This window comes from Chiloscyllium plagiosum, chromosome 21 (assembly GCF_004010195.1).
Source record: "Chiloscyllium plagiosum isolate BGI_BamShark_2017 chromosome 21, ASM401019v2, whole genome shotgun sequence".
In the NCBI taxonomy this organism is placed as follows: domain Eukaryota; kingdom Metazoa; phylum Chordata; class Chondrichthyes; order Orectolobiformes; family Hemiscylliidae; genus Chiloscyllium; species Chiloscyllium plagiosum.
Genome location: NC_057730.1, coordinates 41,135,884 through 41,160,905, shown reverse-complemented (window position 1 = coordinate 41,160,905; position 25,022 = coordinate 41,135,884). Strand labels below are relative to the sequence as shown.

The window sequence follows — 25,022 nt, the reverse complement described above, 5'->3', positions numbered from 1 at the left end:
ATCGAATTCAGCACCGCCTTCCTAACCTGCACTCTTCTTCCTGACCTCTCCGCCCCCACTCCAGTCTGACCTATCACCCTCACCTTGACCTCTTTCCACCGATCACATTTTCCGACGCCCGCCCCCAAGTCCCTCCTCCCTACCTTTTATCTTAGCCTGTTGGACAAATTTTCCTCATTCCTGAAGAAGGGCTTATGCCCGAAACGTCGATTCTCCTGTTCCCTGGATGCTGCCTGACCTGCTGCGCTTTTCCAGCAACACATTTTCAGCTCTGATCTCCAGCATCTGCAGACCTCACTTTCTCCTCGTAAATATGTATTCACAGTCTTGCAGGAAGTGATGCCATTCTTGCTTTCATCGTCAGAATTAAATGGGCTTTGCAATCACTTCACAATATGACGGTTACTTGATTGCAATGCAGTCATCACTGATTTCTTGTTTTGGTAAATATTCACAAGTTTAACAAAGTCATTTGTTCATCCCTCCAGTTAATAGTTCACACTTTCTATTCAGTCCTGTTCAGTAATCAGACTTTTGGGCCTCCACAGCACACATTGTTTGCTGGTCAGCTGTCGTCTGAACAACTGAGCATGGCCCAACCTTTAAAGCAAAAGGTTTTCACTATGGAGGATGAAAAGATTTCACAAGTTTTGACGCTAGGGGAGGAGCTAACTGCAGTCATTCAACAATTAGCTTTTTCTCATGAAGGAGACCTGGGTGAGAAGCCATGTTTTAGTAAAATCTACCACTCAAGCCTATGTTTCTAATCCATTGCCATTATTAGAGCACTCTATTTCTTGAGTAAATGTAAAATGTATAATTTTGGCAATGTTTGTGCTTAGCCAGTGTTATTTAACAGTTCATTAATGTTGACATTTAATGTAATGCTATCAATTAAAATGACAGCTGGTGTCATTTGCATGGCTTGTTCTGTAGGTTTACTGCTGGCTACAATCAAGTGTAGACATTTTTCCGACTTCACATGCTTTGGAGCTAACATGCTGTGCAAGTTTTATAATCTGTGGCCTCCTTGAAAAATAAGGGGTGAAAGGACTAAATCCTATAGTTTTAGGAGTTGTATTCCGTGAATCTCCTAACTTTGTAACTCGAAGACTATCTTCTGCAGTTTGACCTGATCAAGCTGTTTAAGCATCTTACATTTTACAAGACCTATACCTTTCTAATATTTAAAAAAAATAAATCAAAACAAGTCCTTTGTTCTAAACCAGAGAACATTTGTGTTCATCATGTGATTTATAATAGATCAATACTCTATTGTTCTGCCACTTTTCTTAGCTAAAGCCCTAGATGACCTCATTATAAAAAAAGTATGTTCAGGAATTGCCTGTACTGCTGATTTTCCACATTTAGATTTTCCTTACTTCATCTTTTCAATGGTGAAACACTTGTCAATGTAGTAAGGTGCCGTGAGGGTATTGTCTTCGACTTAATTCCTTCCAGAATGTAGTTGCATCCAAAATGGCATTGAGTAGGGTTGAGACCAGGAGTAGGTTATTGTAGAGCAAGTCTTCAAAAGAATTTGGGGATGTTCAAACAAGCCAAAATAGATGAAACCCTGCTTCAAAAACATTTTTTATTGGGACAAAATTGAAGTAGTAGAATTTGTCACTGTATTGTTTGAGTTCATTGTTTCAGAACTCAATTCTTACTGAGTGGCAGGTACTTCAGTTGAGCGATGCAGACTCGCCGTGGTTTCCAGTGATCTCAATTTCGGGACTCATGACATTATGGTTTCGGTAAGCATTGATCATGGCTTGGTGACGCAGCTCGTGAAAAATTGCAATGAACATCAGGCACAGGCAGCTCCCCGAAAACATGACTAATTCTCTGATAGTCACCAGAGGCTTGAATTTGAGATGACTCATATGGTGCCATGCCTCCTCTTGAAATTGGTGTAGAAGCAAAACATTATAAATCAGGCGGCAAACAAAAGTCACCATGACCAGCACCAGAAACACTCGTCGAGGATGGAAACACTCACTCTGGTCTTGGTCCTCCTGTGCTTTCTGCACACATTTTGATTTGATCAGGAAATGCAGGAGTAAGCCCAGAATGGTAAGTGTAGGTATTAAAAATCCAAAGACAAACTTAACAATGCTATACTCAGCAGGGGCTTCGAGTGGGTCCACGTGGCAATTCACTGACATGTTTGGGTGATGTCCAGCCCCAGTTAGCGATGTGATCAGGATGGAGAAGGTAATGCTAATGCCCATTACAGCCAAGATAGAGGTGTAAGTTTTTTTCAAAGCTCTCCTCACCATTTCCAGGTGGTCATATACCAAGAAGAAAATCACGATGTGAGTATATCCTGTGTGGAAGTAGAAGATATTGAAGAAGAATGAGAGGACAGCACAGCCAAGTGCAGTGGTATTTACCTCTTCTGGTCTGACTACATCAGTTAGTGAGAAAAGAATGAGTGAGAGATCTGCCACTGTCAGGGAGAGTAGAATGATATCAAATCTCTCAAAATTCATTTTCTGCTTGTAGTTTCTCATGTTTCTGATAAGGATGACGATGCCCATTATGAGTCCCATAAGTCCAAACACACTGTAGATGTAAACGCATCTTGAAACTAAGTTTTGTGCTTCCAAAAACTTGATGATTGTGAGATTGTCAAAACCTAAAGTAAAGTTTTTGGAATTGCCATTGTCTGAGTTAGAGTAATTTAAGAGATCGGTTGCATTATGGAACATTATTTGTGAAGCCATCTCTTCGTGCGTAATTCAGTGTTTTGCAAAAGGCAGCCAATTTGTATCCTGAATGGTAATATCTGGCATTCAATTCTGCAAATTGAGTTGAGGAAAGTGACAGTAGGTTTTAACCTGTGAAGAACAAGGAAGATGATTAATTAATTTCTGCCTATCTAAACATTTTTTGTGAAATTGTAACAGTGTTATAGACTGGGCCAGACCCCCTCAAAATGTTTGAAGAAGGTAGCCTAGACCCTAACTTTTTTTTAGACAGATGTAAATTGGATATTTCAGGAGTGAGCTGAAAATGTGTTGCTGGAAAAGCGCAGCAGGTTAGGCAGCATCCAGGGAACAGGAGAATCGACATTTCGGGCATAAGCCCTTCTTCAGGAAGGGCTTATGCCCGAAACGTCGATTCTCCTGTTCCCTGGATGCTGCCTGACCTGCTGCGCTTTTCCAGCAACACATTTTCAGCTCTGATCTCCAGCATCTGCAGACCTCACTTTCTCCTATTTCAGGAGTGATACAGCTGGTCAAACCACTCAACTTTAAGCAAAACAGGATTTATTTAAACACTATGGATGAAATACAAATTAAAGAAAACAGAATTTAGAATAACTTATTTGATAACCCAACCGACTCTATCACAACTTCCAATCCCCGCAACATCCCATGAACACACCCCTTGGAAAAGGTAAATTCAAACACAGGTTCTTACAGGGAGGAGAAACTTAAGAGAGAAAGTTCAGGAAAGACCTCTGTTGAAGCATGGAGTCTCTTTTCACTGTAACTGCTTCTCTGCTGCCAGCAGTTTTGCTGACTGCCTGTTAAAAAAACAAACTAGAAAAAAAAACCTGAAATGGGAGAACTGGTCACTCCCCTGCCATTGTTTAAAGTAAACTCTCTTCCATGACATTCTTGGCACCTCTGCCATTACGACCCCTCTTGACAAAAACCAAGCATGATATAACCTTGTTAAAGGGGCAGCATCATCACAAACAGAAGTAAACATTGAATTCGGCATCACTTCACTCACTGATAACAGGCTGACTTCAGTGTCAGAAGATCATTATTCAAACTCCATCTAGGATATTTGAACACATGAACTAAGATGACGCTTAAGTACTGATGGAGTATTGCACCATGGAAAATGCCACCTTTCCAATGAGATGTTAAATGATAACTTGCCTGCAACCTCCGATCCCAGAAAACATGACCAATTCTGATAGTTATCAGAGGCTTGAGTTTTAGATGACTGATATGGTACATTGCCATATAAATGTTAACATGGCATTTCATGAAAGGCTAAAGATTTCTAGTGTCTTGACCAACATTTATCTCTTTATCAACACAAGTAGCACAGATTACTTGGGGTATTTTATCTCAATAGCAGTACCTCAGTCTTCACATTTGCTGCTGTGTTTCCTACATTTCAATCATGATTATTTCAATGGTTGTTAAAGCCTTTGGAACATCTAAATGTCATAAAAAACACTATATAAATGCATGCTGGTTCCTTTGTCTCACATTGAATCTGTTTGGTGCATGTGGAAGACATGTAGATAAAATTTTTGACAGGGTCTTTTAGGGGCTCAAACAATGTGGACTATGGCAAGAAATGTGGCAGAATTGCACAAGAAGTCTAGTGAAGCCTATCACAACATTGGGAGGAACCATCTGCATCGTTTAGGTAAAATCTGAATATTGAAGTTAAATTTCTCTCGAGGCAACAGCAAATTGCCTGTTAAGGGTGGATTATTGCTTGTAAGTGACCTTCCTGACTTCACATTTTGCTTTTTTTATATTCAGCTTCCTATCCTACCTCCTGAAGTGAGCAAACTAGGTGCTGAGAACTTGGCCTTCAATCATCTGTTCAGGCCAGTCACAATCAGGGGATATAGTCCAGGGAGTGGGCAAAGATCAAGCCTGTAGGGCTATCACCAGCAGCCAAGGGAATCATGTCAGCCTGGGAGCTGCAAAGGTAGTGGTCAGTGGTCAGGTTAGTCAAGTTTAGGGGCTATTTGTCAAAGTTGGTAAGAACTTTGAAATGAATGGCATGCTGGAGAGTCTGTGCATTGATTGTTAAGGAAGTTGGAAGAAGGACCTCTCATTATTGTCAAGCATAAAGGCAGTCAAGGCTGTGGGAAAGCATGTGTTGAGGTGGGACAAGGCTGATGAAGGAAAGTTGAGGTATGGGGGGATATGCAGACTAGCATTGGAGGACATAATAGGCTACAGGAGAGGATGTCATTGACAGTGACAACATCTGAGTATCCACAGTGGGAGCATAGAAGACCATGGTGGACATTATTAAGGTGTACTGGTGAGACTCAGAGCAAGGAGAACAGCTAGAGACTAAGTTCAATGTGGTGTGCCTCCAATAATAGGAACATAAATTGTGGCAAAGATTAGTGGTAGGCCAGAGGATTGGGAAAGTTTTTTTTTTAAACAACGAAAGGTGACCAAGAGAGAAATTTAAAAAGAAGGTAAACTTTGAGAGTAAATTTTCAAGTAATATCAAAATATACTATATATATATAAAAGAGAGAGGCCATCATGAATATATGATGTGGAGGTGTCGGCGTTGGCCTGGGGTGGACAAAGTTAAAAATCACACAACACCAGGTTATAGTCCAACAGGTTTATTTGGAAATACAACCTTTCGGAGCGCTGCTCCTTCGTCAGGTATCTGGTGAGGGAGCAACGCTCCGAAAGTTTGTATTTCCAAATAAATCTGTTAGACTATAACCTGGTGTTGTGTGATTTTTAACATCATGGATATTAGGGGCCTTCAAGCACAAGGCTGGAGAAATAATAATGGGGGAAGGTGAAAAGGCAGTGGGGTTGAATAAATGCTTGCATCGGTTTTTGTATTAAAGACACTAATAACAGTCCACAAATGCTAAACAATCAAGAGGACAAAATGAGGCAAGGAAGTAAATGCATTAAGTATCATTAGAGAAAGAATAGTCAGGAAACTAATGGTGCTAAAAGGATCGGATGGAGTGTATTGGAGAATATTAAAAGAACTAGCTAAAGAACTGGATGCACTGGTAGTATTATGCAAGAAACCTTAGATTCTGAAAAATTGCCAGAATATTGGAAAATTGCTAAAAGTAACACCTTTCTTTAAGACGTGAAGGAGACAAAAGACAGGTTACTATGGGCCAAGAAATTTAATGTCTGATATTGGAAAAACATTGGACTGTTATAAATGGTATAACAGCAGAACATTTAAAAAAGCATAACATTAAATCAGCAATAAAGTGGCTTCATGAAGTGAAAATCGTGGATGAGAAATTTATTAGATTTCTTTGAGGAACTAACAAGCAAGATAGATAAGGCGGAGGTAGTATAAATTTGGATTTGCAGAGATATTTGATAAAATACCTCTTAATGAATAAGATGAGAGTCCATGATGTTGGGGGTAGTATATGAACATGAATAGAGGATTGGCTCATTAATGGAAGACAGAGTTGGAGTAAGGAAGGATGGCATCTGTAATTAGTGGAGTGCCACAGGGATTAGTTCTGGGACCACAATTATTTATATTGTATATTAATGATTTGGATGAGGTAAATAAATGTACTATAGCCAACCTTGTGGGTGACTCAAAAATGGTGGGATGGCAAGTAGTGAAGATGACACAGTGCGTCTGCAGAGGGATATAGTCAAGTGTGTAGGGAAAAATGTGATTGGTGGAATATAATATTGGAAAATCTGGGGTTTTGCACTTTGGGAGGAAGAATGGAGCAGCTGAATATTACAGAAATGGGGAAAAATCTCCAACTCAGAAGGATTTATTGGGTGGGGGGTGTACATAAATTACAAAAAGCTATCCTACAAGTTCAGCAGATACTAGGGAAGGGAAATTATAAGCTGGCCTTTATTTCCAAGAGAATGGAGTATAAAAATAAGGAGGTCATGGTAAAACAATGCAGTGCATTATTTCGACCACATCAGTGAGTGAAAAGATTTGGTCTGCAGAGAGATGTTGAGGCTGGATCATTAAACATATCCAAGGATGAGATAGATTTTTAATCAGGAAAGTAATTAAGAGCTAAGGGAAAAAGATAGGAAAGTGAAGTTGATCTCATTGAATGGTGTGGCAGACTCCATAGGCTGAAGGGTTTATTTCTACATCGACATCTTTTCATTTATGTAATGAATAAGGGGACATGGAGACGCTAGGAGGGGTGCCTGGTGACCAAGCAGAACCCAGTGCCGATGGTGTCCGACATGAGACAGTAACTGCAACTCAAAATGGCTGGGGCAATGCCTGGGGTTTAATGGCAACAAGTGCAGTATACATTTTGCTGGGCAAAAACATGAAGCATATCCTTGCAAACTGTAGCTACCTTTAGTTTGTAACAATTTTATTATACATTTGCAATACATATGAAATGCATGTGTTTAGGTTTCAAATGCTGGTTAAAACCATAGCATTGATGCTTGCAAGTTGAATATTGGCATCTCAATTATGCGAGTGTTAGCAGCAATGACTTTTAAAGAGGGGAATGCTGACCAAAAGTGACTCATAACATGTGAAACTTAGAAGGGAGCTGTGGGAAATGATCACTTTATCATCTGTCCTGCGAATATTACGAAACACTCTAGTGAATGCAGTGGTAAGTTTCATGGCTAATGCCAGTCCAGGATGGGAAAGGGGTCTGAGCTCAGCAGGCATTCCTTTCTTAATGTAACATGTTAGTCACTCAAACAGTGTGGTTCCTTCACCAAGACAGCGCACATGCTGAGTTTGAAGCTGAATGAATGAAGGACCCAAGTTAATGGGGTGCTGCATATCTCACTGTATGGAGGTGTACTATACTCAGAAATATAGTAAACTGCCATGGTGCCTAGGAATGTCCTGCTGTGGCAGGCAACCACAGTGTCACAAGGGATGCATGGGGTCCGCAGGAGAACTAGAGACTTTTACTGCACTTCCTTGTCGTGAGCAAAGTGCAGAGGTAGCACAAACTCCATATGTCCTGTGACACTGTGATGGACCTATGTCAGATACTAGAGTAGGACTTTCAGGGGTAGGTTGCAGGAGTAGGAAGCCATTCCCTCTCAGTGGCTGTGAAGGTGACAACTTCTGTGAGATTTGCTGATTTCAAGAAGTGATGTGAGGTTGCCTTGCTCATGCACTGACAAATGCATCAGGACAGTGTCTGATGCCATCGAAGCAAGGTCATTGCAGTTCATTTTGTTTCTGATAACAAGGACAGTGCTACAACTTGAACAGCAGAGTTTGGAAACATAACTGGTGTCCCCCATGTGAAGGATGCCATGAACTGTACGTGGTATTGAGAGAGCTGCATTACATGCTGCAGTATCCATCAATAGGAGATGCTTCCAATCAATTAATGCCTACATGAATTTTGACCACTGTTACCACATTATGGAGCGGTGTGCCTTATACCCTGTCAGTGCCATAAGTCCCACATCCAGGAGTACTCTTGGGGTACTTAGTGTATTTCGGGATCCTGAGGCCTTTCAAAGCTGGTTACTAGGAGATAAAGGCTACTCCTTTTAATTATGGACCTGACCAAATGGGAGCAGTCTTCCAAAAAGGATGATGAGGACATTGGAGTAAAGGAAGCTGTTTTTGTGGATGACAGATCTCAGCTGCATTGGGAGCCAGGCAGGACCTGACAGACATCTAGCTCTGGTGGATGAGAGAGCAGACGCAATGAAGGCCTGAATGACCTCAATGTGTGTAGATGAATACATTTGAATGGCTTGCCCACAAGGTGGCAGCAATGTGTTTGTTTTCAAAATGTATTACAGTAAAGTACAACCAGGTACACTGACGAGTGAACCTGAAGTAATGCGGTATAGATTTTGCTTCCAAAATAATGTAATGTTCTACAGCACTCGACATAACTAATAAGTAAAATATTCAACAGCTTGTCAGAAGGAAGAGGTTTTCCTATCAGTTGCAAGTTGCAACATGTTTACACACTACCCTATTGTTAGTTTCACCAAAACAACAGCTTGTCCTCATCCACTTTATAATTTCATCTATATGTTGCCTATGCAGATTAATTGCTAATTAAACTCAATGCAGAAAATTAGGCTTGGACTGTACTGTATTTGTTATTTGCATTGGAGTCCCATTTGTGGATAGGTGAAGTTTGGAAATATTGTAAATGGAGGAGAATAGTAGACACCTTCAGAAGGACATAGACAAGTTGGTAGAATGGCAGACAAGTGGCAGATGAAGTGTCATGTGCAGAAGCATGAGATGATTCATATTGTTTTAAAGAACGTGGAGAAAGGACACAATTTTTAAAAAGGGTGTAGGAATAAAGTCCAATGGGTATAAAAATGCATGTGTCATCAATGGTGGCAGGAGAGATGGCGAGGGTGGCTAATATTTTAGGCTTTATTAACAAGGACATAGAGTACAAAAGCAAAGAAGTTACTTTGAACTTGGGGCCACACGTTTCATTTCAGAGCAGAAAGTTAAAGGTTTTAGTTCAGGGGAAGTAGATACCCTAGCAAAAATGAGTTTAGCCTATGAAGTATCCAGGTTGTAAATGCATATAGAGGTATTCCAGCTATACAAACTGAAAAGTGTTATAGGCCATCAGAATTGATAAAGTTCAGGTAGCAGACTTGGAAAGAAACTATAAGCTGCCTCAGCAATGCAAAGTAAAGAACTGGGAAGAGTCAGTGAAACAGCTCAGTCAGTTGAAACACTTCTGTGGGATTTGAGTATCTATATCGTATGTTTGCTGTTCAAGTTAAGATCTTCCTAAATTGTCATTTATAGTTTTTTAGTAATTTGTATGATAAACTTGTGTCATGTTGTTAAATAAAGTTTGTGGCCTCACATGTGGTCAGTGACGAACTGCTGCTGTAACCAATTACAAAACACTTCTGGTATCTGTCTTGTCCAGTAAAACCGTGAAGCTTAATTCCTTCAGGTAATACATTGTTCATGGGAATTTTAAAAATGTTAATATTTAATTTTTAATTACTTTTCCTTTCTCTTTTTCTTTCCCAATCTGTATTTTGTTTTGACTCTCTCTCTACCTGATTTAATTGCAATTCTCTTTCATTTCCTTCTCCATCAACCCTGTTTTTTCTTAACATTCAGGATTTAAGGGAAAAAGACTGTTGCATTATCTGATTGCATCCTTAGCAGCTTAAAAGCAACTTTTATTTAAGCTGAATTTGAAATAATGTATGACCCATTAAGCTCAGTTCACATCACTTTTCTGCATTAAATCGAAGATAGAATTAGTGATAATTTAACACGGAAAGTACATAGATTTTCTGTTTTCATTTAGATTGAATTATGTCATTTTCAGGTGGATGTTTTCCATTTGCATTTATTCTCCATGTTAGATCATTTAAAAGCATTTCTTTTTAACAGATTTTACAATTGAGTGTATTGTAGTGCGCCAACTGTTGATAAAGACCCTATTGGGATCTCACTACTCACAGTAGAACTCAAACCTAACTCTTTTGTTAAACCACATATTATTTCAGTGACCTCACTTGATCTGAAATATTGAATAGAAGCTGTTTTCAGAAAAGCTGGTAATGGTAAAATTTCACGATAAAACTTAAACTTAATATACTTGCGTATTTGTGGATTTGAGCCATCTCGTACATTGAAACTCTGTAATTACTTGATGTTGTCAGAAACTATAATTTAAAGAAAATACTTAAATTTACGTCACACATTTCATCACTTCAGGACATCTCAAATTGTTTCAAAGCCAACTCTACTTTTTGCAATGTCATCACAATTGTAATGTAGGAAGACTAATGCAAAAAGAACACTCTTTAAATACTTTGTTTTTTGTGAATTTGTAAACGTTTGAAAGCTATATAGTCATTTTATTTAAAATTTAACTTTGGATGTTGTGTTTGAATCTTTAGTTAGGATGTTAAAACATTAGAGTAAAATCTTGTCTTAATTGTCAAGTGGGACCAGGAAGAGCCGTGGCAAAATTGGGGAGCGGAGAAAGTCTTTTAGTCTAAGTTCCAAAATTCAGTCCATCATGCCTCTGCTGGCTCTTTGAAGGATGTAGCCAATCACTCCACTCCCAATTCCCTTTCCTGCTAGTCCTGAGCATGAAGAAGGCATTTTGAATGATTGTTTTTATTGTCAGTGCATTGAGTACAGGAATTGGAAGGTTATGTTGCAGCTGTACAGGACACTAGCTCGGCCGCTTTTGGAATACTGCATACAATTCTGGCCTCCCTGCTATGCAAGGGATGTTGTGAAACTTGAAAGGGTTCAGAAAAGATTTACAATATTGTTGCCAGGGTTGGAGGATTTGAGCTATCGTGAGAAGCTGAATAGACTGGGGCTACTTTCCCTGAAGCGTTGGAGGCTGAAGGGTAACCTTATGGAGGTTTATAAAATCATGAGGGGCATGGATAAGATAAATAGGCAAGTTTTTTTTCTCTCTCTGGTGTGGGGGAGTCCAGAACTAGTGTAGGTTTAAGGTGAGAGGGAAAATATTTAAAAGGGGTCGAAGGGCAACTTTTTCACGCAGAGGTTGGTGCATGTATGGAATGAAATGCCTGAGGAAGTGGTGGAAGCTGGCACAATTACAACATTTGCGAGGCATCTGGATAGGTTTACGTATAGTCAGGGAGGAGAAAGTGAGGTCTGCAGATGCTGGAGATCAAAGTTGAAACTTTATTGCTGGAACAGCACAGCAGGTCAGGCAGCATCCAGGGAACAGGAGATTCGACGTTTCGGGCACAGGCCCTTCTTCAGGAATCATGAAGAAGGGCCTGTGCCCGAAACGTCGAATCTCCTGTTCCCTGGATGCTGCCTGACCTGCTGTGCTGTTCCAGCAATAAAGTTTCAACTTACATATAGTCAGGGTTTAAAGGAACATGGGCCAAATGCTGGCAAATGGGACTAGATTTATTTAGCGTACCTGTTTGGCATGAATGAGTTGGACCGAAGGGGGTCTGTTTCCATGCTGTATATCTCTTGACTTTTTTTCAAGTGTGTATCTTATTTGCTTTTGACAGTTGTCTCTGAACCTGATTCCATCACCTTATCAGGCAATGCATTCCAGATCATCACGTCTCCCATAATTTTGTACATCTCTGTTAAATTTTCCTTTAACCATCTCTGCTCTTAGGAAAATATTTTCAGCTTTTGCAGACTCTTCGCCTGAGGACCATTTTGATCAATTTCCCCTAGATCCTCTCCAAGGTTCTGACATTGTTTCTAATGTGTGATGCATAGAATTGCATGGAAACCCCCACCTATGATCTGAACAATGAAGATAATAATTGAGCAGTGACTTTGAGACAGTTTAGTCATAAATATTGAATTATGAAAATAGGATATTTCATTCAAGCTTGTGCAGGTAACTGCTGCCAACTTTCATTGTGAAAATACTTAAGGATGTAAAAAAATAGGTATGGGCTCCATCCTGCAGTAATCAACTTAAAAATGCAGTGTTGCATTTGGTGGTAGTGCCAAGAGTAATCACATTTATTACACTGAGCTTGCACATTGACGCTGTGACATTTTTGGAATGCGATTATACATTGCCAGAGGTTCCATTATTGTAATTGGAAAGTTTGGCAAGAAAACATAAAAACTAGTTTTCAAACTGCAACTTAAATCACAAAAGAAATGCTTGAATTGAATTAAAGCTCAGCATGAGGTAACTGGTTTCTTGATCAGATGCCATCTTCTTTCACTGCTTTGATGAGGAAACAAGAGTCTTTATTTTACAAGAGCAAAACACATTAGACACTAGAAATCTGCAATAAAAACAGATATGCTGGAAATAGCCAATACATCAAACAGAAAATGGAAATAGACTTAATATTTCCGTTTTGTGATCTTTCATTAGAACTGGGAAAAGTTGTTGATGGTTCAGGTTAGTTGGGAAAGGGCAAATAACACCTCATTTATCATAGCAATAGTTGCACATTCTGTGACTTAAATGTACAGCAGCAGAAACAGCCACTTTGAAAACTCTTGTGAAATGGTAAGTTTGTAAGCTAAGTGTGAAGTTAGGGTGTCAGGTGGGCAAGATACCAGGGTACCAAGTGGATAGGGTGTCAGGATACCAGTTGTTTAGGATGCTAGGTGAGTGTGATGAACTGTGCGAAGTGGAAAGAGTGAAGGTAACTGATTGCGTGTCTAGGATAGCTTGGAGTTATGAGGTCCATTAGGGACAGCGTGTGTGGGTGTTTGTGTGCGTCATGATCTTGGGAGAGAGCGAGGTCGGATCATGGGGAAGTAGGTGTTAGGTTCAATGGTGTGTGGGTGAAGGAGATTTTCCTGTTGGGTCACATGGGCAGAGGATGGTGTCAGGTCTGGCATGGGGATTGTTGGGTTCTGGAAGTTTGGGGAAGAGAGGTGGTGGTCAGAGGAATTGAAGAGTGTTGGGTGGGGAGGGGGGCGTAAGGGGTCTAGGAGAAGTGTAAGTTACAGGGTTAGTTTAGCAATTACCCATGATTTACAATAGGTATTTAATTGTTTAATATTTCTTGGGTAACTGATACCTATATTGCAACCATCTGAATACTCAGATTTAAAAGGATACTTCTAGAGAGTTCCTGGTGCAGGGGAATTGCCCATTGCAATCTTTATTTTCCCAGGCAATTCTCTTGGAGTGTGCTACACTGAGAGATTCCACAGAGTTCCAATGCACAACTCCATCCTATTCTTCAGAAATGATTATTTGGTCATCGATAAATCCAGGTAAACAAAAATGGACTAAATGTAAAGACCAAAAAGGAAGCTTTATAATTGGATCGAAGACAATAGAGATTAAAGGATAACAGGGTTGATGGTGCAAAACAATAAAAAGATTGTAAAGGAACAGGTCAGGAAAGAATTTACATGTCCAGAGGAGGTGGAAGTGAGATGGCAAAATAAGTTTCAACAACTGCTCTCTGGGGAAAACAATTGTGAATGGTTGTTACAATTCATGAGCTGAAATTGTGGAACTTGATAAATCTGGAGACCTGGAACATACCTAATCAAAAAATTAAATTCGAAAGAAGCTCAAAATTGCTCACTCTGTGCTCTTCTTTACACTACAAAGAGTCAACACAGATTGGGTGATCGCTGTCCAGAACATCTCTATTCAGTCTGGAAGCACAATCTGGAGCTTCTGGTCAGCTGTTGCTTAATGCTGCACCTTTCTCCCTCCTAAACCACTCTGTTTTTGGTGTACTTCAATATCCCAGTGAAGTTCAACATCAGGCCAAAGAACGGAACCTAATCTTTTGATTCAGCCATTTACTGTCTTCTAGACTCCACAATGAATTAGGATCATAAAATTTCTATAATGTGGAATCAGTCATTCATCCAATCAAGTCCACACTGACCCTCTAAATAGCATCTCACTCAGACCCATCCCACTATCCTATCCCTGTAACCCTCCATTTCCCTTGACCAATCCACATAACCTGCACATCTTTAGACTGTGGAATGAAACTGGAGCACCTTGAGGAAACTCATGCAGACAATGGGACAATGTGCAAAATCCACACAGTCACCTGAGGATGGAATCGAACCCAGGTCTCTGGCACTGAGGCAGCAGTGTTAACCACTGAACCACCATGTTACTTCAAGCTCACAACTTTCAGATCATAATGTCTGCCCACAGTTTTCAGAGGGTAGGTATGGGTAATGATTCTGCTTTTGCCATTTGCACTCCTTGAGGCCCATCCTTGTCCCATTACTGTCTCAATTTGCCTTTCACCATCATCCTTTTCTGTTATAATCTTTCCTACATTTCACTCTACCTTCCCTTTTGTTTTTCTATCCCCCTCCCCACCCCATCTTTCCCCACCTCTGACCATACTTGTTCAAAATATGTTTGATTTCCAAATTTCCAGGTTTCCATTCATGGATAGGCAACCATTCATTGTACTCTAATACCCACAGCATGTTAGGATTGGATCAGAGGATTTTGGACCAGCTATGGTGAAGGAACTGCAATATAGTCCTGTGTCAGAATCGTGTGTGTCTTGCATGTGGCATTTTTCCTATGTATCTGCTGATCTTGTCTTTCTAGGAGATGGCTATCACATGTTTGGAAGGTGCTCTTGAAGGACTGTGATTTAAAGTGTTAACTCTGTTTTTGTCTTCACTGAGTAGTTTCAGCATTCTCCTATTTAAATTTACTGTAATCTTCAGTACCAGCTCTCTTAACACCCAAGTGAGAAATACCGGGGTCAAAGCTTAGTGATGAAAGTCATGGGAATACAGAGCATAGCCCAGATTGCAAATGCTGGTCAATTTTCTAAAAAAAATGCAAAAATTAATGAATTGTGATTTCAATGTTGCAATTAATATCGTTCACAAGTATATGGGGAGTGCTGTAACAATGAATCTGGTCACGTAAAAACACAGTAGCTCAAAAGTGTAAACTTCTAAAATTTGTAATTGGGACATTTTTCTTATTGTTTGTAAAACTAAATATTATGGTAATTGGATGAGTTTGAATACAGTAATTCACTATTTATTATTGACACATTAAAAATGATTTTGATTTAACATCATTAACACAATTACAATGTTATATTTAACATTCTGAGTTTCAGTTTAACATTGTTTGCTACAAATTTGGTGTTCTGCGGGCTGCCTGTATTGGAGACATTTTTTCCCATGCTTCCACCTCACGATCAGTCCTCCTGGTCCTCCTCCTGTACCTCTGTCTGCCCACAATTCTTTCCAGTGCAGGTATTTTTCTGACCTGTGATCAGTTTATACCATTAGTTGTAGCATGGTCAAATCAAACTTTATCAGGTATGGTTAATACTAATAGTGATTACATTTATAATTTTAAACATTATTCTATTTATGAATATGGGCATTTAGTAACGTACGCCAGTTTGGCTTAATTCTGTTTCCAATTTGTTTTTCTGCTGAGCATGGTCCTGGGCAACTTAACTGTACCGTGTTTCTTTTATTATTTTAATGATTTATTTTACTTTGCAACTTATTTCAGCAAGGAATACACAGCATGACACATGAGGAACAATATTTCATAGATCATAGAACAATACAGCACAGAACAGGCCATTCGGCTCTCGATGTTGCGCCGACCTGTGAATTATTCTACGCTCATCCCCCTACACTATCCCCTCATCATCCATGTGCTTATCCAAGAATTGTTTAAATCTCCCTAATGTGGCTGAGTTAACTACATTGGCAGGTAGAGCATCAATGCCTCACCACTCTTCAATATGTATTTTGTTTTTTCCAACCAACAACAGTCATAGGAACCTAACTCTGGCTTTAATATTGATTTCTATGGTAAACCTGACGTGATTTAAAGTTGTAATTTTCAGAAGCGCAAATACACTTTTAAAGTAATAACTTACTACACTTCTTCCAAAGATGCTCAATGCCTACCAATGATTGGAGTTTGCTTTCTTCACATATTAGTTCCTAGAAAGTCGAACAGGGATGTTAGCAGAGTGGTATAGATCCGCCCATACTGTTAAAGGAACATTGTTTGGTATATCTGACTGTGTGTGTGTGTGTGAGAGAGAGAAACAGAGAAAGTACAAAGAAAATTCTATAGCTTTTGTAGGATTAGAAATGATTTCAAGTGTCTTTTTACTGTTGTTACCAACTTTCATTCTCTTGTGCCTCACTTAATTAAATTTGATTAAATGCCATTATGATCTCCAAAACTTAAACAATTTATTTACATTATTCAAAAGCAGTTTGATAGGAAGTGTGTAATGGAAACCACACCAGCTTTGATGGGAGTCACTGTGTATTTTAACTTGACCAGATGTAATCCTGTCCACTTCTGCAAGGCACTGATACACAATAAAATTCCAGCTGAATCAGAAAAGCAAAGGCAGTTGTTTTAAGTAAGTGGCTTTCATTTCAGTAATGGGTTTGGTAAATGAGTGTCAGCCTGTAACGTTCAAATGCATGTTGAGTATCTGCATTGACCAGCTCCATTCGCCTTGCACCCAAGATCATAGCTTCTTGCAATTCATATTTTGAATCATATATTTGAATTGTTTATAAAGATGTTGAATTTCATAATTTTTGCAGGCTGAAATTCTCTGCATCAGGATCACTAACACTGCTTCAGCAGATTGAGAGGCTGAATGACAAAACACCACAATGTTTAAAACTAAGAAAGTTAAATATAAATTAAATAAAGGGAAAGTATTCCCATAAAGAGGTGAATTGTTCATGAGCGAATACAGATTACATTTTTTTTGAAAAGAAGGAAAGAGAAACAGAAGGATCTTTTTTCATGAGAAGAATCCATTTCACTAGAAGATTCACAATGGTGGCAGTTAAGTCATTGTCCATATGTTCTCTGTTTGTCTAAGGATGCACAAGGTAAACACATAGATTCCTCTACTGGCGCAAGTTATACTATGTCAGTCTTTTGAAATGGGCTACCTTGCACATTGCAGGCCACCTCCTTTGTGGTCTGTAGGCCTTCTTCAGTAATATTAATGATATAACAATGATGCTGCTTGCCTTAGGAAAATAGTGCATGGGTGGCTATGCCAAAACATTTCTCCCTGTGAATGTTTTGCTATGTATGAGGGCGTGTATTGGGAAGAAGCTTTTCTGGAGATATCTACAAGCAAATGGTAGAGGATTACATCTTGGGGCTGAATAGCAGATGAGAAAAGCAGAGCCAGGAAGTGAGATTGAACCAGCAGATAATAAAATGCTGTGCTGTGGTATCTGAAGCCACTTGCTGTGGAGATTTCAATAACAAACTTTTCTGTACCTTTATTCATTTATTTAAACTCATCTTCCTTGAGGTCTAGTGGTGATTTTCACTGTTAGTTTCAATCAGAACATTGTTGTTTTATAACTATCATGGAAGGGCTCGTGTTTGGCAGTGATAGTGTCTATACTGCTGAGCTGGAAGGCCTGGGTTCAAGCCACTCCTGCTTCAACGGTATGCCATAACACTTCTGAACAGGTTAATGAAAAATACCTAGAACGAACATGAAATGTTTTGGCACTCTTTCTAAATTACAGTGCAGTGATCACAGTCTACTAGATGAAGAAGACAACTACTCTCAGTATAACTGTCTGACAATTGTAACCCCCATGGAGTTGTTTCTTAAATATTCCAGGGTTTTCAACTCCACTACTATACTGGAAGTATATTATCCAAGTATTAATCATAGACTGCATGAAGAAAATCTGCCTTTATCAAGTGTAAAGTTATTCCTTAGTACCTTCTACTCCTGCACCCTCATTCTTCAACCATTTCATTTATATTTTAGTGCATTTCTTTTCCATGCAGTTCTTATCGTACACATCTTGAAAATATCAGCAATTCATAAGCCTGCAATCCAGAAAGAAAAACCCAGATCTCTCTACCTTTCCCCATTACTCATATCCTGACACTGTTGGATCAGTTGGTTAGACTGTCCCTGTACTGAGGGCAGCAGTTGAATGTCTTCATTATATCTTGGTGACCAGAACTAGACAATAGGGGCTGGGACTTCTGCTACTCATTTGTATGTTGAAGGCAGAGGTGCAGATAATTTCTAGCATGTGTCCTTACTACCACCCAACCTGGCTAAAATTTTATGTTGTTGGGGGTGTGCGTGGTTAGACTTTGGTTGCCTGCCCTTCAGCTTATTGAGGCCCTTAAGTGGCCAATTATTGCCAATGTGAGTGCTTCGGCTTGGCGCCACTGATAGTTATTTCTTTGACGGGAGAAGCCATGTGACAAATTAAACTGTCCAGTCTGCTATTGGGCAAGAGCTGGAACCCTCCTTTGTGGGACCTGTGGCCACATTGGAGTTGCTCATCCTCCCTTTAATCTTTTTACATGGTCCATTTATCATGGCCACTCTAGTTACCTCAGAAGGGTGCATGACCCTGCAATTCATTAGGCTATTTGATGTGATGGGACAACTGTCTTTCTTTGCGATCTGTGTAAATGTTTTTTCATGTTCTCCATGTGAAAGTGAAAATCAAGTGTAAACTGGAATGACATTGTTTTCTGTCAGTGAGTCATTGGTAGAGTAAGAAGTAGCTTATCTGCTGATATTTACAGCTGGGAATAATGACCCAGATTTTCCAATGGCTAGATAGTCGTTTCTGAAGTGTATATGGGGTTTGTGCATTGTGACCTTGTGGAAATCCACTTCGATGGAATTGCCTGGAAATTGAAGGTTCTGCTGGGCAATTTCCCTGTATCTAGAATCCTCTGAAAGCATCCATTTAAATTGGAGGATTTGGAGGTTTCAGTTGAAGTTAAGTAAATAGTTACACAGAGAACACTAGTCTATTAAGTACCTAGGCTGAGTCCTGAGTAACTATTAAACTGACTCTCCAACTTAGCGCACCAGCTTCAAGTACACCACCCTATACCCTGACCTGACATACCCTCTTCCCCCGAGTCCTTTCACTGACCACCACTAGACCCAAATGCTCTCCTTTTTTGTTGTCTGTCTGCATTTAGAAGCAACTTTCAAAACTGGAACTCAATGTGTTGGCATGCCAATCACATGTTCGGAATCCATTTTTTAACAAACCTTTTCTGATATAAACTTAGAGAGTCTTAGAATCTTCATGTCATACAGCATGGAGGCAAATACTTCAATCCAACCAGTCCATGCCAACCATAATTCCAAACTAAACCAGTCCCACCTGCCTTCTCCCAACCCATAACACTCCAAACCCTTCCTATTCATGGACTTATCCAAATGCCATTTAAATGTTGTAATTGTACCCACATTTACTATTTCCTTGAAGTTCATTCCACACACAATCCACCTTTTGCATAAAGAATTTGCCCTTGTCTTTTTTAAATCTTCCTCCTTTGACCTTAAAAATGTGTCCCCAATCTTGAAATCCCCCATTCTAGAGAAAAGACAACTACCATTAACTCCATCTGTATTGCTCATTATTTTTTAAACTTCTATAAGGTCACCTCTTAACCTCCTATGTTCCAGTGAAACAAGTCCCAGCCTATCCAGACTTTCTTTATAACTTCAACCTTCCATACCCGACAATGTCCAGGTAAATCTCTTCTGAACCCTCTCCAGCTTAATATTCTTCCTATAACTGGGTGATCAGAACTGGACACAGTATTCCAGAAGAGGCCTCACCAATGTCCTGCACAACCTTAACATGACTTCTCAACTCCTATATTCAAAGGACTGAGCAACGAAGGCAAGTGGCCAAATGCCTTTTTAACCACCCTGTCTATGTGTGATGCAAACTTCAAGGAATTAGATAACTGCACCCCTAGGTCCCCCTAATATACAACACTATCCAAGGCTTGACCGGTAATTGCACAAGTCCTACCCCTGTTTGTTGTACCAAAATGCAATACCTGACATTTATCCAGATTGAACTCCATCTGCCATTTCTCAGCCATTGCCCATTTCATTAAGATCCTTTTGTAATCTTAGAAAATCTTCTTCACAGTCTACCATGCCACCAATTTGTGTATGCAAATTGGACAAATTTGTGCAAAATTAGTCCTTCTGTGAAGCACATTTATAGGAAGGAGGAAGTTGGATGTAACTTGGCTGATTGTGACCTTTATTTCTGCTTTTTTTCAAGGTGGAGAGAGAAAGTTTTTGTTTGACTTTACTAGCAAATTTGAATTTTGAAAGCTCAGCATGATATTTTTGTCTGTTTGCTCCCCACATTCAATAAGACAGCAAAAGACATCTGATCCAGATTTTGATGAGAAAGAAGAATTTGAAAGACATTAGCCCATCATATATCCTCTCTGTAGCAAAACACTATTTGAGTTGCACTTCCATATATCTTGCATTTTGAGTGTTCCTTCTGGTTTTGGTGGTGTGACCATCATTGCTTTACATCAGAAGATGGCAATGAGCTTTTTCCTGCAATGCAATGTAATGTAAATAAGATACTTTGTAATTACTTTATAAAGCAGATGGATCTCATACTAAACTGAGTCATCCTGTTTTGTCAGAATTTCCTCTAGAAATGGAAATGGAGTTTTTGTCTCTGCTTGAAATTTATATTCACCCTCCCTGTTTCCAGCATGTGTTGCCTAATCCTAGCCTCTCAAGTTGTCATGCTCTGATTTCTTGAAGGGTATTGCTGGAGTTCAAATGGGGATTACAGACTTCAACTTTAAAAATTTGCATCATGCAATCTGAAATTTATTGTCTTGAAATTCCATACATGAGATTCTTCTTAGATAGTCCTTTGGGATCATGGGTGACTTTATTCCACTGCAGACTTGTGAATCCTGAAATGACTAAGTAGTCCTAATACTGGATCCACTTGCCCTGTACTTGATTCACTGGGAATGTAGTACTTTTTCAGTGAGACTGTGAAGCCATCCTTGTAGTGTTTCTCTGTCCTCCTGGTAACCACTTGTCATGTTGAGTTCAGAGTAGAGAGCTTGTTTTGCTGAGGTAATAGTCATCTACCAAGAGAAAGATTTTCTTTGGACACTTTGACCTTGAATGTCTCCTAACACTGTGCACAAAATACTTGAAGAAAAAATAGTCCTTGCATATTCGCTATGCACATTTTGAAAGTATTGTGTTTTTTCCTGGATTTTCCAAACACCAGGGGGGGTTAGTATGTAATTTCATGTCTTGTTACAGGCTAACAGAAAGGTCGCTCATTTCTTGCATTGCTTAATTCTTGAGTCTTAATGGCATCAGTCTTGGCTGTGTGTGATATTGTATTATGATTCTTTTTACTAACTCATTCGCAAGCGCTCTATGTTTACTATACATTTCATAAAACGGAGCTTTTGTAGTACATTTTACTCTTACAAGAAAAACTAAATTAAATATTCCTTCTAACCCATTACTGTTTCATTTCACTTTTCAATTCTTATCGGCCCCATGCTACAAGCAGTGTTTAGACCTGCTTCTATATCAAAGGGTACCACTGATTACGGGTTAATATTGTAACCTACTCAGAATAATGCCTAACCTGGAGGAGAAAGTGAGGTCTGCAGATGCTGGAGATCAAAGTTGAAACTTTATTGCTGGAAAAGCACAGCAGGTCAGGCAGCATCCAGGGAACAGGAGATCCGACGTTTCGGGCCTCCTGTTCCCTGGATGCTGCCTGACCTGCTGTGCTGTTCCAGCAATAAAGTTTCAACCATAATGCCTAACCTGCCAACCTGTCTCCAATATTCACTTGAAACTATGGAAAGATTATAATATTAATTAGCCCTTAGTAACTGTCACTCAGCACCTGAGTATGTTGCAGGACATCAATCAATTTCCTTCATTAGCATGCCCCTACAGTCTGCTGCTCTTTATCTCTTTGAAATTGTCTTGTACACTACCCATTTCTATAACACTGTCCTACCACAACCCAAAGATGTACAGGTTAGGTGAATTGGCCATGCTAAATTGCCCATAGAGTTCAGGGATATGGAGGTTAGGTACATTACTCAGGGGTAAATGTAGAGTAATAGGGTGGGGGAGTGAGTCTGGGTGGGATGCTCTTTGGAGGGTCGGTGTGGACTTGTTGGGCTGAAGGGCCTGTTTCCACACGATAGGGATTCTATGATTCTCTGATTGATTGACTTTAAGAAACCTGTTTCTAACTTTTATTTAGGACTACCATCTTGAACTACATGTGTAATTCCTCACTTATTTTGATTGTATAGGTCTAGTATTTTTACTAACATTACTGACTTTAAAGACAAAAACACTAACACCTTTTAATTATGCAAGCTCAGACCGGACACAGATTTTAATCCCATCAGAAATAACAGTCAGCATTTGGGAAGTGTTTAAACCATCCCCAGGACAGATATCACGCAAACTTGTGTATAATAGATACAATTATGTGACACCACAGTGCTAAAATTTTAATGTACATAAAAACTGTGTATAAGAGAAGCTACTGTTAAACTGTGCTTTGGATTTCATTGTCATCTTGAACTATACTACTGCAGACGCTTAGTAAAGAGGCTATTTTCACCAATCTCTGTCATTATTGAAAGCGATCTCACAGGTCCCAGGATAGTATCAGGCAGTATTCTTATAAAACAGCCCTGTCGCATCTGGATTATACCCGTACTGTGTAGCAAAGGCTTCTTCCTCCAGTTAGACTTTCAGTTTCATCATGTGGGTGTCAGCCTCAGCCCTGTCTATGTCCTGATCACTCCAGAGATTATGAGCTGTCGATCACTTGTCATTTCCTGTGCCTGTTGAGCAAGCTATCACTAACTGGAACTCTGTCTATTCAGTTCATTGTTATACTTCTTCACCTGGGCTTTTACAGTGGGTCCTGAGATGGATGCTCCTTCTACCTGCTAATGTACAAACCGGTTGTACTCAGCAGAATCTAGATTGGGATCACTAGCTTTATGAACTGTTCTTGTCTAGCCTTTCAATGTTATTGACAAATTGTACCTTGTCATCCTCTTTGAGCCAAATGCAATATAGAATCTGGTACACCAATGTAACGGCTGATCTTAGCTTGTGACTGCCCAGATTATATCCTACCTATCAAATTCAACTTTGTATGGACCAAGCAGTACATCCTTTTCTCTGTCATATTAATAGATATTTTCTAATTAACTTGTTTAGAGACATTGCAATATTCTCCTGGAGCAGATAGGACTTGAACCTGGTTGCCCTGGTTCAGGGGAAGTGACACTACAATTGTGTCACAAGAGAGCCCATAATATTAATATTGTACTCCAGAACAACCTCCTTCTCTAGTCCTGTTCACACAAACATTTGAGGGTGATTGTCATTATGATCGTTACCTCATTTATTATTGAGAAAAGTTGATAATGGCTGGATTGGTTTATAACACCTTATCACTCTTATGATTGTAACACAGTGGGTACCAATCAAATATTTCTTTTCCTTCATATTTTTCTTCACTTGGGAGCCATGAGACCCCAGTGCTAAAATTAAATTCACCATGTATTGATTGTAATTATTTTGAATATCTACTATTGTACAGTAAGGCCATTTGCATCCACCCAAAAGGACATATTGGGTCTTGGTTTACCCTCACTACAGCACTCTGGCAGGTCAGCTTTCCTGCAATACTTCACGAGAGTGTTACTGGGAATTTTTGAATGTTTCTTGAGTGAAACTTGATCCCACATCATCTGACTCAGATCAGGTGGCTACCCGTGGAGCCACTATAAAAAAGTTTTTGATATGCAGTTCATAAGCAATGAAGAGTATCAATTGATTAATTATCAATAGGTTCTATAATTGTTCACATTATAAGAAATAGAGAGGTAGAAAAGTTTAAGGAGCAGATATCGGAACTTCACTAAAGGAACTTCAGAAAGAAACAACCTTTTTGTTTAAGTGTTTCAAAGAAAGACACCATAAACAAACCCCAATGATCAGCAATCCATCAAATGGTGGAAAAGGAAGAAGAGGCAACAAACAATAATCTGTTCAAAGTGAATAAATTAAAAATTGATTGAATTTCTCCATCTTACTAATCAGTAGGAATGACAGGGCCACCAATCATTTCTTCAATGTCTTCTCTTAGTGAATCACCTGTGCCACAGGTGAATGAAGGGGAGGTAAAAAATACATAAGACATAACAACTTTTTCAATAATTTATTGTTATGAAATTTCAACACTATTTATGACTCCTCAGATACTGAAACATGTCATGTCCAAATGTCCAACATTTATGCTTGGGCTGCAAAATAGCAACATTTGTGCCAAACGACTGCCAGATAATGACCACTTCTAATAAGAGACAAGTCTAACCATCGCCACTTGACATTCAATGGCATAAACATCGCTCAAACTCGTACTGCCAACATCCTTTTGAAGGATCAGAAAATGAATTGGACTAGCCATATAAATATATTAGCTACAAGAACAGCTCAGAAGCTAGGAATATTGCAGCGAATAGCTCACCTGATTCCTCAAAGCTTGTTCACTGTCTACCTGGCTGAAATGAGGAGTGTGATGAAATACTCCCCACTTGCCTGGATAAGCATAACTCCAACAACACTCAAAAAGCTTGAAAGCCATCCAAAATTGCATGTTTGGTTAGTACCACATCCACAAATAGCCAATCTCTCTTTCACCCATGCTCAGTAGCAGCAGTGTGTACCATCTATAACATGAACTGCAAAAATTCACCAAAGATCCTCAGTTAGCATCTTGCAAACACATGATCTGTTCCATCCGGTAGGACAGGGACAACAAATACATTGGAACACAGCCACCTGCAAGATCCCCTCCAAGCCATTAGCCATTATGACTTGGAAATATATTGCCATTTCTTCTCTGTTGCCGAGTCAAAATCCTGGAATTGCCTCCCTAATGATATGGTGGGTCTCCATACTGCACATGGACTACAGCAGTTTAAGAAGGCAGCTCACCAC

At 39.4% G+C, this 25,022-nt stretch overlaps 2 protein-coding genes across 8 annotated transcripts in view; one reads left to right on the top strand and one right to left on the bottom strand.

Moving 5' to 3' along the window:
* Positions 1-25,022, top strand: part of LOC122560789 (uncharacterized protein C7orf50 homolog) — a 403,958-nt gene that overhangs the window by 172,908 nt on the left and 206,028 nt on the right. The window lies entirely within an intron of this gene.
* LOC122560787 overlaps positions 1-25,022 on the bottom strand; it is a 48,334-nt gene that overhangs the window by 8,879 nt on the left and 14,433 nt on the right. For 3 of the 6 annotated variants that reach the window (XM_043711872.1, XM_043711874.1, XM_043711875.1), the window contains one exon: positions 237-2,843. In XM_043711872.1, the coding sequence (XP_043567807.1) occupies positions 1,686-2,729 (1,044 nt within the window). In that variant the 5' untranslated portion in view covers positions 2,730-2,843 and the 3' untranslated portion in view covers positions 237-1,685. Of the gene's footprint in view, positions 1-236; positions 2,844-3,429; positions 3,877-10,306; positions 10,326-25,022 lie in introns of those variants that run through there. The other 3 variants (XM_043711877.1, XM_043711876.1, XR_006314809.1) reach the window with 3 other exon arrangements.